The sequence below is a fragment of the Calypte anna genome, chromosome Z (genome assembly GCF_003957555.1).
Source record: "Calypte anna isolate BGI_N300 chromosome Z, bCalAnn1_v1.p, whole genome shotgun sequence".
Classification (NCBI taxonomy): Eukaryota; Metazoa; Chordata; class Aves; order Apodiformes; family Trochilidae; genus Calypte; species Calypte anna.
The window spans coordinates 40,084,083-40,098,673 of record NC_044274.1 but is presented as its reverse complement, the minus strand read 5'-3'; the positions used below and the strand labels follow the sequence as shown (position 1 = coordinate 40,098,673).

The 14,591-nt window shown below is 40.1% G+C and overlaps 1 protein-coding gene across 6 annotated transcripts in view; it reads right to left on the bottom strand.

Moving 5' to 3' along the window:
• The window catches only part of TJP2 (tight junction protein 2), a 63,217-nt gene that overhangs the window by 28,144 nt on the left and 20,482 nt on the right, over positions 1-14,591 (bottom strand). The window contains exon 1 of one of the 6 annotated variants that reach the window (XM_030466820.1): positions 12,614-12,721. The exons of the other annotated variants lie outside the window; for them this stretch is intronic. Coding sequence (XP_030322680.1) covers positions 12,614-12,676 — 63 coding nt within the window. The 5' untranslated portion in view covers positions 12,677-12,721. Of the gene's footprint in view, positions 1-12,613; positions 12,722-14,591 lie in introns of those variants that run through there. 6 annotated transcript variants of the gene reach the window in all.

Here is a 14,591-nt window from a genome sequence, read left to right as displayed (position 1 = left end):
TCTCAGTATAATGTCCCAGATTTTCTAGTGCACAGAAGTAGTTTAAAAAATAAGCCAAAAGAGATGGAAAAAAATTTGCATACACACAAAAGATCTACGCTGATCTGGAGCTCTGACAAGTTCTGTGTTTTTAATTAAAAATATATCACCTTATCCAGCTTACAGCACGTCAATGACAAACAAGGCTTAAATGCAGGTGAAGAACGTCACACATTCTGCCCACAATAACAGTTCCTGAACTGGCATTCTTAAAATGGTTCAAAGTCGTGAAACATCATCCCCACTTGAAAGAATTTTTGAAGAAGTTTGCACAGCCACAGGAAAAACCACATTAAAATAGAGGCAGGGGGTTTGAGTTTTGCAAATACTTAATTATTCTTCAATTCAAAAAAACAAAGAGAATAAATTACTTGGACACTGAAGAGAAGCCAGTAAAGAATGTGGCATCCGTTTTCTGGATTACTGAGTGAAGCACATAATCTCCAATTATTTTTATTTGTTTCAACTCTGTATTAAAAAAAACACCTAAATAAAACTGAAAAGGCAGATATAACTCAGATATAACTATCTGAGGAATGCATATACTAGTTGCTACAACAACTACTAACAGCCAGCAAACAACAACAAATGTTTTTCAGTAAAGTTTTTATCTGTCCATACTAGTAAGGTACTGCCTAGGAAAACCCTGTTCCCTATATATTTGAAGCCAAATATTTACCAGTTATATTGAAGATTTTCAGAAAGAAAGGCAAGCACTTTGAAAAGAGAAATGGAAGGATAAGGATTTTCTTAAAATATTCTGAGTTCAAGTCATAAATCACTTTAGAAACAGTTAATAAATATCCAAGATGCATTTGCTTGCTTTCTTCCTGTATGCTTTCTTCGTCTCAGGCTCATTAAAGTTTGTTTGCCTCTAGAGCCACACACCTTTGGAAGGCTCACAGAAGACCAGTACCCCTTTTCATCTTCGGCTGGTTTCTCAAACACACATCTACCTCACAGGCTGCGTACATTTTCACAAGAACTAAATACACTAACAACTTATATCCTCCTTCTGCTCATTTCCATGGAGCCCCTTGACTCACTCCTTGAATTCTGCTGTTTGGCTTTTCAGAGTAAACCAAACCAGACGCCTAAAGCATCAAAATGCTGCTCATCTTTTCCCACTGCACTGCCATTTCCATGAGCTGAACTGGATTGCCAAGGACCATCTGGATACTAGGAGAGAAAGCAGAAGTAATGTTAGAACTCTGCAATTAAGATGAACTGAGCCATCAGATGAAACTTCATCTTCAAGGATGCTCCAGGGTGGAAAAGCTACATTTTATTAAAGAGACATACTGAATATATAATCATAGAATACTTTATGTTGGTAAAGACCCTTAAGACCATCAAGTCCAACCTTTAACCTAGCACTGCCAAGTCCACCACTAAACCATGTCCAGAAGAGCCACATCTACACATCTTTTAAGTAACTCCAGGGATGATAACTTAACCACTTCCCTGGGCAGCCTGTTCCAATGCTTGACGACCACTTCATTAACGAAATTTTTCTAATATCCAACCTAAACCTCCCCTGGTACAGCTTGAGACCATTTCCTCTCATCCTATCATTTTTTTCTTGGGAGCAGAGACCGACCCCCACCTTATTACAGCCTTCTTTCAGGCATTTGTAGAGTGACAAGGTCTCTTCTTTTTCAGTCCAAAAAATCCCAGTTCTCTCAAGCACTTTGCATGAGGCTTGTTCTATAGACTCTTTCACCAGATTTTTTGCCCTTCTGCACTCCAGCACCTCAGTGTCCTCCCTGTAAATGAGGGGCACAAAACTGAACACAGAATTTGAGGTGCAGCATCACCAGTGCCAAGTACAGGGCCACGATCACTTCCCTACTCCCATTGGCCACACTATTCCTGATACAGGCCAGGATGCTGTTGGCCTTCCTGGCCACCTGGGCACACTGCTGGCTCATGTTCAGCAGGCTGCTGATGAACAGCCCCAGGTCCTTTTCCATCAGGCAGCTTTCTAGCAACTCTTCTTCAAGCCTGCAGCATTGCATGGGGTTGTTGTGACCTGGCACTGGGCCTTATTGAACTTCATACAACTGGTGCTGGCCCTTGTCCAGGTCTTTCTGTAGAACCTTCCTACTTCAAGGCAGATCAATGCTCCTGCCAACCTTGGTGTCACCTGCAAACTCACTGAGGATGCACTTGATCCCTTCATCCAGATCACCGATAAAGATATTAAAGCCAATTGGTGCCAGCACTGAGCCCTGGTGAAGACTACTTGTGACCAGCCACCAGCTTGATTTAACTCCATTCACCACAACTTTTCAGGCTCTGCTATCCAACTGAAAGCAGAGAAAAAGAAGTAATACAGAAAAAACTTTTAATTAAAAAGACAGGAAAAAAAGAGCTCCTAAGTGGCTTTAAGGGTATTTAAGACCATGAGAAAATATATTCTCTCCTGCTTTTTAATCCATCTTTGATAAAACAATAGATTACTACCCTCATGCATATAGTTCACCCTAGGATAACATCATAAGAGGTCGTGTGTCTTGTCTGTTTGCTGATACTCTAGAAGATACCTTTATGAAAGCTTTGCAGGTAAATATGTAATACTAATATAACCTGCTATATAAATACATTAAGATAGATAAATAAAAAGATATTTTAGATATTTATATATATGCATACATATACACACACACACAAAATGTATCTGCCCAGGTAGCATACGTGAACAGAAAGCAAGCCTGCTTCTCCCCCTCAGCCTTATTCTGCATATTAAAAAGGCACTCAAGCACCAGGAACTGCATTTCCATCTTCAGCTGAATTTGCAGAGCACTAAGAAGCTCAGAGCAGACCAGAAAAAAAAAAAAAAAAAAAAAAAAAAAAAGAAGAAGAAGCAGAAAAACTAATTCCGGAAGAAACCCACCAAATTCTGGACAAATTACTTCTGTGTGATGCAGACCATGCATGCAAACCCGCAAAACTCAGAGGGGAGTTTGAAGCTGTACACTCACAACTAACCCAGGCAGACACTAGATGGTGCAGTGGTTTTGTTAACTGAGGCACACACCGCTTCCCTGACCCCTGACAATATGTTAAATACAACATTTCTTCAGAGTTTTAGAATCACAACTTCAGCTCTTTGCTTTAGCACACAGCATGGCGTTACTGGTCTGAAAAAACAAACTTAACACTGCACTATGTGTTCATTTATTTATTTGTCAAACAAGCTGGTATTTGAGTGATACATAGTTCATGTAAGATAAAAAATTATTAGGGTAAAAAAATGCTATTACAAAACTTTTGGACTAAAACTTGAAGGAAATTTAATGTTAAAACAAGGTGTTAAGTACTTTTGTTTCTTTATTCTCAAGCACATATCCTATCAGCAGTCAAACAGACTGGGGTGTTGTTCTTTTTTTAAACTCCAGCTTTTTTAAGTGACTGCCCACCGTAATTATTTCAATAATTAATTGCACTGTTTATATGAAGGAAATAAAAGTACTCCCCGGGCAATTTTATGTTCTGAAAAGAGAGAAACATCTGGCACTTTAAAGATAAGCCAGGCATACTACTCATGAGTTACACCAAGACACTATGGAAAGGGGTAACTGAAAAACTGTAAAAGTGATTTTGAACAACTACTACATGACAGATGCACCCAAAGTTAGAAGTGACACATTTTAGTACTAACAAAACAAAGGAGAATTGTAGTTATATTTTTTAAGAGAAGCCTTTTGTTCCAGGCTACTTTTAAGGTTAGCAGTTTACACTTGCAACAGGTACCATGAGATCCTTTAACATCCCAGTTCTGCTGACAAAAAAGCATAACTTTTCATGACACCAGAAGAATCAAGCAACACACATACACTGGAATTTCTTAAAATCTATTTCCAGTACTTGTGATCTCTGCCAGTAACAACAACAATTAATAATTTCAATTTCATACCCAGAAACTACTTAGCATTATGAGGTGCCTTTTTTAAAATAAAAATGTAATTGTTCAATAACCATTGTAACAACTACCTGTTACCTCTCTTAGAGTTGGAAGTGCATAAATGCAAAAGTAACCACCTAAACTGCTTTGCTGGTATCAAAGGTCCAAAGATAGGTATGAGGACCTATCTGGAACAGGTCCTCATTGAACTTTACTGGGGGCAGGAGGGGAAATGGTGAGCAGAAAGCTGCATTTTTTCTGCAGAGCGTAACAAATTCAGAACGTGAAAACAGTAATTTATTTACAACCTTCGTGTGATACACAAACTAAAAATACACACGTAAAATTTCTAAACTTTTCTAGGATGGGGTGGAAGACACAAGTGTAGTATTTTACACTTGTTACAGCTGAAATCTACAGAGCTTAGATGCATACATATGCATCATCAAAACCTAGTACAATATCCCATTACGAACTAAACAAAAGCCTATTCAAGATGGAGAGGAAAAAAAATAACTCTTTGTTTATTTTAAACACAGCTGCAGATACACAGGTCTTACCTACTGAAAACCCAAAACACTTAAAAATATAGCTTAGATCTATTTCAGGATAAAGTTCTCTCTACTATCTTTTGCCCAACAACACTGCTGTCATTAACCTGGTGAAATAGTGACTGTTCCAATGCTTCCACAGGAAGCAACCAATTGTTCAAGATCTTGTGAGAAAACAGCTTCCATGGAAATTCAAAGTTGCCAAAGAAAACTTTGAAGAAGAAAATGAAATCTATTTCCGTTTTTTTAGAAATCAATTTCCGCCTCTTGAGAAATTCCACTTTTCACATGTTGTTTTCCAGAGAAAAGCCAGAAGCTGTTTTTCCCAACTGTCCTGGAACATGTAGCATCATTTAGTATTGGGGTTTGGTTTTTTTTTTTAATGGTTTCTAATGAAAAAACCAAACCTCACTTCTTGCCACATGTGTGCAATCTTGTAATAAAGTGGATTTCCTTTTTCAAAAGGCTTGAGGAGATAAAAAACGAGGAGCCAGGCAATTTCAGGTGAAGATAAGAATTCATCTCTGTAAAAAGCTGACAGATCAATTCTTGTGTATGCACTATACTTATAAGCTCACTAGAAACTGAAGAGAGTTTATTTGCTTTTTCATATCCCAAACAGTTTTGCTAGGCTTTCACTTTGTCACGCAGACTAAGGTGCTGCTAAACTTTTTTTGAATACGCTGTAAGAAGGCACTGAAGTGTACTGAGGAGACACTGAACTTTCAGTTCGTCTAATCAATGATAGTTTTAGAGACTATCTCTGCCCTAACCTGTAAAATCTAATGCACTTCTTTCCAGTTAAACTGTTTCTGTAGCTTGTGCTCCTTAAGATGCCTGTGCAAATGAAGTCTGAGAATCAAAGTAGTTCGGCACTTTGTGCATATGCTAAGTTCAAGAGGACCACTTTTTACTTGGCATAACAAATAAAAAAATAACTAAAAAAATTATTTGCTCTCATATACTTGCAGTATCAGGACTTGATGGGAAGGTAAACTCTCTGGGTTTGCGTAATCAATTTCATTCTACTAGGTAAAACTAATAAAAAAAATAATTTAACTGTGGAAAATACAAGTGCAGCTGCCATTCCTTAAGTTTCTAATTTCAGAGTTAATTATGCCCTGAAGCCAAAGCATATTTTTTAATGCTGCAGCATCTTAAAATAAAAATTTGGAAAAAAAACCAAAGCACCATATGCATTTCATGGTCCCAAGCCCTGATTATAAATTTATTCATCTTCTCCTGCTATTGTTTTTGAGTGTTTTGCCTTCCTGCACCCAAGTAGCAAACCAAGCATCAGAATTGACCAGTATCAAGCAGTTACTGGAAAGAAATTCCATTTCTGCTACACCATGGTTTTTACAGAATCCGAGACTGCATAAACTTTGCTATTGACCAACTACAGCTCCCAGATCCCAGAAAGACAAGCAAGGTACCTGTCTATCGCTTCACGTTACTGGGTTTTAAAAGGCTGTTTCATTGCTGGGATACAATCCAATCAGGTCTGCATTTATATTTAATCAACCTGTCAAAATGCAAGACAATTCAAACAAGGGTATCATTGTTAGCTTCTGAGCTTAGGCTCAAACCAAACTAGATTTTATATCCCTGCTAAGGTTTTGAGTATCCCTTGTTCTAACCCTCTATTAATAGAAGAACGATCTGCCACGTTCTTGGAAACGTTTTGCTTTTGTTCGAGCATTCCCATGGCAGCATGATTACATACTGTCACATTAGCTCTCTTCTCTTGGCTGATGGAAATAAACCTCAATTCAGTTCTGTATAACATATAGTTCAATGGCACATTTGACCACATCTAAGACTAAAACCCCATAAAATTTACACTACGCAATGCATTTGATACAACTATCAATGCTATGTCACAAACATCACAAAACAAGCATTAAACAGAAGGTCACGACACACAAGTTAGATAAATAAAAGCTTCAAGTGCATTTTAATGACCATACAGAAAAAAAGCTAATCCAAATTTCTGTCTAAATAATGAGCTAAAAGTTGAAGGATATAAAATATCACATATGTATAAAGTTAAGCAGTTTTGAGCTCGAAGTGGTATGTTCTGCGTCATTCACATGTGCTACATCAGCCTGATTTACTAGCCAGCCCTTATGTACTCATTTCACTAGTCAGCACACTGAAACTACTGACTGCTCTGCTGTCCTTGTTCCAAAGCAGATTCCCCCTTTCCACAGATACTCCAGATCTCAGAATCTCAACAGCTATTTCCTATTCATATACATCATTCCTTTCCACCTTCCTTTCCTTGTGCCACCATACTCCTACCCTCCAAGTCTTTGCAGCTTGCATCTCCCTCTCAATGTGTCTCATCAGCCTAACCACTCTTGCCAGAAAGCATAGCTGAAATTCACTCCTAAACTTAAATGTACCTTACAGGCATCTAAAAGGAGAGCAAAATCTGTTGCAAAAGGGAAATTGGCAATATTTATGTCATCCATACTATGGAATGCATGGAGATAAATCTGAGGTCCATAAGTCTTATACAGATGCTTAATCCAGCACATTTAGAAGAAGAGGGAACAAGAAAACAAACCCTGTGATCCAATATAAAGTAATGTTATGCTGAAACTCACCATGTAACTGATGACACTGATAAAAAAAGGTAAAAAAATAACAGGGGCAGATGACAGCAGTATCATTGAAGTAGTTTTTCCTCCTTCTTCTCAATACTTTTAGATTGGATGTAAAGCTGAAAGATATCATGCAGTTATCTACTAGTGCATGACTTTGCTAACATCCAAATATGTTGCTAGAAAGAACATTACAAACACCTTCCAACTTATGCAGAAATTATTCCATTTCTTTAGTATGAAGACGGTAACTTCCACTTGGCTGGTTCATTCCCCAAGAGCTAATATGAGTTTATCTGCAGACATTCTTGCTTCACTTGAGAGGATGCCAGAAGAATAACTTGAAATTACAACCCTTGATGCAATCTTTCTACCGAGGCAACACTTCAAATGTATGTAAAGTCAACATAAGGAACTTCAGGCTTTGCCTCAGCCATTAAATGAAACCAAACTGACACATCCCTGTGAAATAGTTCTATTTCCACTAAACAGCAAACAAGGGATAGCTGACCAGAACAAGATGAGTGAGTGACATAAATTTTATTCCTCCCTTCGTGACTATGAGTTGCTTTCATAAACCACACGAGGCTTTGAAAATTACTTGGAAAGAAAAACAAGAGAATCCTTTTGCATATGTGTGGCTAGAAGAAAATTAATCTTGGAATCATTAAGGTTAGAAATTCTTCCATTAAGTTACAAGCCAGAGCACAGCTCACTTTGACAGCAACTGGAAGTTCATTCTCTTTTCTTCTTGTGGTGTGAGCCACATAAAAGAACATTATACAATTTAATGACCTACTGACACACAAAGCAGAAGCAAACTATAATGAAGAGTTCTACTTTTTTCCCACCTGAAAGAAAAAGATGTACCTGCTTGTAGACAAACAAGCCTTACAAAAAGGTAAAAAGTTAATCCTTTTTCAAATCATTGTGATGCAAGGGTTTTAATCCAACCTTATTGCTTCAGAAGTCATTAGAAACAGGCCTCTAGCAGGTAGAGTAGGAAAGGGTTGGTAAAGAATGGAAAACTAAGTCAAATTATTATAGCATGCAAAGGTTGATGGATGAAATTTAATGAATTTAATTCTATAACATTAGCAACATTAAAGCATACATTAAAAATAGCAACATTAAAAATAAGGAAGCATCATAATAACCTGTCAAACAAAAAGCATCACAGAAAATGACAAAACACACTCTGAGCATTCCAGTATGTCAGACTTGATTACAAGTATTTCACATAGACTAAAGGGACAGCAAAGACTGATGTATCAACAGCAGCCTGGTACTGCCCTTTTCACATTTTACCAGTAGCTCAAAGACCAAATATCTCCATCTTCTTCCACCATCTTAACCTATCCTTAAACCTTCTGAGTGTGCACAAACAGGGAAGCACAGTTGCCAAAGAACTGAAAGCATAGCAGCTATCTGAAACAGCAGTAGGCATCCATCTGCAATCAACACCACGTCTTTAGAAGTCTGACCCCAAGGTGACCTACTGTAACACATAAGATGGAGGTAAAGAGCATACAGGTATTTGACAGCTCTGAAGAGGAGTTTCTACCAAACTACTAGGTCAGGAACAACATCCCCACTTTAATGCTAAACAAAAAGACTTGCAGGAAACTTTAGGAAAATAAAAATTTACATCCAAATTGAAACCACTGTGTATCCCACAGATAAAATAATTCAAATAAAAATTCTACTCAGAAACAGGATTTCTGATGGCATCATCTGAGGAGTATGCTCACATATGTTACCAGTCAGCTACGCTACAGTCACTTCAATTGCCTTGAAAATGTATCAAGCTTGACTCTGTGAACAGTATAACCAAAAACATTGACTGTGCTTTATTTCTGAAATAAAAATTACCTAGGAAAACGAAGTATAAAAAAAGTAAATAGTTTTAAATCACATTCAAACTCTTTGAAAAAAAACTCTTCATAAAGCCTCTGAAACACTGGACTGAAGAATCCTCAGCTCTAGCAACTAGAAGAAACTCGCATTATCCACATTTTTGCAGTGCTGGAACATAGAAAGAAGAGCAGTCAGTGCCAAGCACCGACCCTGGCAGCAATCTGCTTAGTTCACTCAAAGGCCAACAATTTTCCTCTCACAGTGTTGTCTGAGGAGCTTGGAGTGACAGTGTAGCAGGACATCCTGTATTCTCTCTGAAAAGCTTATACTAAGAATCAGAAGGGTTGAGAACCCAAAATGCTTTTCTCATCACAGGCAAAGGAAAGACATGACAGGCTAACTACATACATTATTAAGCAATAAATAAATAACGGATAGGTGTATCACTTCTTGTAGCTCTACAAGAAAGTAGTTAGAGCTCATATGGGGTTTTTTGCATGGTCTTTCATTTTTTATAGCATTTTTTTTTTAACAAGAAAAAATTTATCCAAAATTCAGTTGTGAAACATTAATGAAGTGCTGTTAATCAGAGCTACAGACTTCCGTGGCAGAATAGGTGAAATGATATTGCCCTCTGAGTATTTAATACGGCACAACACAAGGTACAAACAATCCAGAAAGCTGCTGACACTCATCTGCCTGCTTAGTTGACTGCTACAACTGTGGGCATGGAAGGACTATTTCCATCCTTATTGTATTTTAACTTACTGGATAGAGATGCCTGGAGGGTTCATGAAGGCATCTCTCCTGCTGTTTAGCAAGCTAGATGAGCTATTCTCACATAGCATCAAGAATAATTTCATGTATATGTTAGTTTCCACTGTGCATTCCAGCTAAGAAACATTCAGAAACATAATTCTGCCTTAAGGCTGGTATTTGCAGTATGTCTGCCTTCTCAGCACAGATCACACACAATTCTTGGTGAGTTCTTAATGTTGATAGTAAGAAATGCAGACCAAATAATATAGCTTTAAAATACAAAGTGGTTTTAAGTTAATTTGAAATTTTAACAAAGACATGAGTTCCACTACACCTATTTGGCCCATAGCCATATACAGAGTTTGGATCATTCGAAAAAGAGATTGCTGCAGCAATCAATTATATCACGTTCCTAAAACTGCAACGTACTACTTTCTGTTACACAAAGAACTCAAAAAAAAATTCCCAATATTAGCTGAATCCTCATGTGTTTTATATTTCTAATAATCACAAGCTGCAAGAAAACAGAGTTTCTAAAAATGTAGTGATAAATTTTACATTGTTTGCATAGCTTCATTATGAAAAATAATGAGGACACTAGAAATCATAGCTGTAGTATCTCTGTAGATTATTTTTTGGTCTTCTTGTACAATACAATGAACAAACTGTTGTCTTTATGAAAATGGTGGCCTTTAATACCAGTAATGTAAGGAATATAACAATTGCAGTGTCCACACAGACAATTTCTTCCTACTTAAGTTCAGTATGTGTACTGATACATGACATTTCTCAGTTTCAAACAATTGGCAGGAGAGAACATCAGCTAAAGCTCCCTTTTTGCCAACTGAGAAGCTTCCACTGAACTCGCAGCCAATGCAGCCCACTTCCATATGTCATGGACTCACAGCTGTGAAACAAAAAGAAGGTACATCCAAACTGTTTAATTTCTATTTCTTTACGTGAAAGACAGACCCAAATACTGTTTGAAGAAACCTAATGCACTCAGCTGAGACCTGATAACCCCAGCTCTTCTTATTCATTCCTCCCTTCCTCCCCCACCCTCACCCCCACTAATTTTCTCTAAAGAAAAGAGAAAGTCTGTGATAGAAACAGAGAAGTACAATAAAGGGCAAAAATTTCAATCAAATCAATCCAATGACAGTGTCTCTCATCAAGGGCAAAGGAGCCACCAATAGATAAAACTAGGTCAAAAAAATGTTGCTATTTGAGACAAATGGGAGGAAACTGATAACACAGCCATTAAACCTTTTGCTAAAATATACTGCAAGGTCTCTTACTTCAGGAACCATTCCACACTCACTGTGATTTTATTTAAGTATTTAAGTATTGAAGCAACAGCCATTTAAAGTGTACCTGTAAATCTGTAATTCCAATCTTTGTAACTACTATAGCTCACATGTGTGCAGTCAGGCTTTCCATCTATCTCAGGTCCACATATTGAAACCTTATACTCAAGAATCACAGACACTATGGATATTTCTCACCAGAACCATCAGCAAATTATTACGTGTAATTACTAAATGTACTGCAGTAACAGAAGTGACAAATGCAATGGAATCTGTGTTAAAGAGCTTACACCATGAAGAATAGATGAAATAGACAAGTACAGGACATGAAGATAGTAGAAGTGTGAAATAGGAGTGGTGCAGTTATCCAGCTGAACTGCATAACATTTGTGATTTATTAAATAAGAAACTATTCAAATAAACAAGCACAAAATTCAAATATTCAAATAAACAACAACAAAAAATACCACCACTAAAGAACACTCTTTGGAACTGATCACATAAAGTGTCAATAGTTAGCTCACTGATGGCAAATAAACACCTGTAACATGTAATATGGGATGTTGAGTAACATACAGGATCCTTACACAAGAAGGATACTTACAATATTGATTATTCTACAAGCCACCAATCAAACTATGAGGCACAAGTAATTTCTGTTTATGTCTTCCATCAGCATTTTAGTGGGGGTGGCAGATGACTGCAGATAAATTCATCTTGCTGCATGCTGCCTCTCTGGGCCTGGCAGGGGCTACTTGTGACTCCCAGGTGTTTAGCACTGGAGTTCAGCAATAGGTGCCAAAAAACACGTTTTCCCTTAAAAACTGAACAAACAAAATAACAACAAGGAAGGGGGTGCAGGGCAAAAAACCCCACAAAACAAACAAACAAACAAACCTGACAACAGAACAAAAACAAGAAAGCAGGGATCAGAAAGAGAGAGGATTTCTTTTTGCTTTCAAACTGGTGAGTTTCTTTCACCACAGAAAGAGGGGTAATTTTGCTTGAAACACAGACCTGCATCCTGAGCACAACCAGTATTTAAAATATGAAATGAAGTCCTGTTTACCAGCGTAAAAGGCTGTGGTTACAGAGAGGGAAGCTCACGCAGCGACCAGCACCCCAGGGCGGATTGCCCCTTCCTTCCTTTCTTCCTTCCTTCCTCCCTGCCCGACAGCTTGAAGCTCCCCGCTCCAATTTAATGGAAAAAAAAAAACAAACCAGGGGCTTTCCACCGTCCTTCGGCTCCAGCGGGAGCATGTGGGGATGACCCGAATAAACCGAAGCCCGCACCTCGTTCGGTCCCGCTCCTCGTACAAGAGCCAGGGGGTGGTCCCGGCACGGCTCGGCGGCCACAGGTGCATTCGGTGGGTGTGAACTCCAGGCTGACACCCGTGTCCCGGCGTCACACATAGACACGGTATCCCCGCACGGTGCCCCGGGCCCGCGGCCCCCATCACCCTCCGCCTCGGAGGGGTCCCGGCAATGGGGGATGTACGCTACCATGGCAAGGGAAGGTGGGTGCCGACGGGCGAGCCCCGCAAGAAGAGGAAGAATGCGGTGGGCGAGGGGGAGGCTACCGACCTGCTCCGCCCCCCCGGCGGGCTCCCGAGGTTCGCTCCCGGCGGAGCCTTGCGTCGCTCCCATAGTAACATCGCCGGCCCCTCCGCGCTGCCGCCCGCGGCCCCGGGCTCTAGCGGTGGCACCCGCCAGCCCCGGGCATGTTGCGGCCCCGCCTCGGCCCCGCTGCCCGGAGAGACCGGCGGAAACCGGTCGGGCCGCTGTCCGACGGGAGCGGGGCTGCGGCGGAGGCCTGAGCGGCGGGGGCGGCCGGGACAAAGCCGGCACTGAGGAGCCCGCCACAGAGAGACTTTGTACTGCCGGGGCCCGGCCGTCCGCAGCCGCCAGCCAATCAAGCCTTCAAACGTCCCGGGGAGGCGAAGAAACATTTTCATTCTCCGTGAGAAGAAAAGAATTGTTATTCTCCATTTGCAAAAATATTTCTCGTGTTCTTGCCCTGGGCAGCGGCCAGCAGCTGACGCCTGTCAGCGGGGAAGCGGGAGCCACGGACCCTGCCATCCGAGCCTGGACAGCACTTCTGGTGAAAGGCTTTGGGACGGTACCCACAGCCCTGTTTCGTCCAACAAAAACACGCGAGTCATTTCTACATTTTCTGTTTGCGTGTTTTTAGAAGGAGTCGAGTTTGAAAGCCTCCCCCATCTGATGCCTTCCTGGAGTCCACAGCCTTGGTCAGGTTTCCTTCCTACCAACTAATAGCACTTTCATGCCAGTCTCAACCTTAACTCTGCTCCTACAAAGGCAGAGGCAGAATTGCTTGGTTTTGAGGCAATAATTACATTGTTTTTTAAAAGCATGTTCTTGAGGTAACAGTATTCTCAAGAGCTGGCAGAAGAAAATGCGTCCTGAAAGCACTAAAGAGAAGACTGGCAGAAGTTCAGTCACACTTGTATTCAGAAATAAAGATTCTTTCCCAATGCTACTGTCTTCCTGGAGTTTTATTTTGGGTGGATAAGTGAATACTTGAATCACCTCTTGGAAGGAAGAAATCAAGAATGAGGACAAGCTACAAAGGAAGAGCTTTCTTGAGATGATACTTTAAAAAAAAAGAATGGAAACAGCATGTAGCTTTCTATGGCCTACCCTCAAACTTGGAAAGGAAAAGGCAGAAAAATGCCAAAGCATGAACTTTGGTTTTCTTTCATTTGCTCACTCCTCTTGGTTTTACAAGTGAGTGAGACCATCCAACTTCTGTTGCAACATCCAACTTCTGTTGCACAGTCTGGTATACGCCCAATGTCAAGACCACTTAATAAAGATGACACAGAGAATGCCAGGCTGCTCATGCACATGAGGTCCTCTGACAGCATCTGGCATCAAGAATTTCTCCATGAGGCACAGCAGGAAAGGACTAAACAGCTGCAACCCTCCACACCACTGAGTGCTTCTTTCTGCACACCTTTGCAATCTGGAGACAGCTTTCAAGAGATCTGGCACTAGCTGACAACATCACCATAGGTTATTACACCATGGCTTGAGCAAAAAAAAAAGCCATTGTCCAACAGTTACCTCCTTGAAACCACAAGACATGATGAAATCAGCTGGTTTTTGCCTTGATAGGATGTTGGGAATTGTACTGCAGATTACTACATAGTTTCAGATGCAAAATTGGGTTTTGTTTTTGGCTGGATGGCAATATACTTTTTCAAAGACAGAAGCTCTCAGACATAAGGTAGGGCAGGGACAGAAGAAGCCACTAGAAACCCACAACAGCAGCTTCTTAGCACACACATCAAGTTCCTGGCAGCATAAAGTAGAGCGCCTGCCTCCTACAGCCATCTCTCTCCACACACGCTGTAATAAAAGATGAAGAGGTAGCACACCTGATTCACCCGCCAGACCCAGCCTGTTGGGGAACACAAACAGTACCAGTGAGAGCAATGTAAGCATCTGCTTTCCCTTTGCAAGGCCAAGAAGGATTACTCCATGCTCCAGACAAAAGCTGAGGTTTGGCCTAAAGCTTACTTTTGGCATGTTCTGTGAC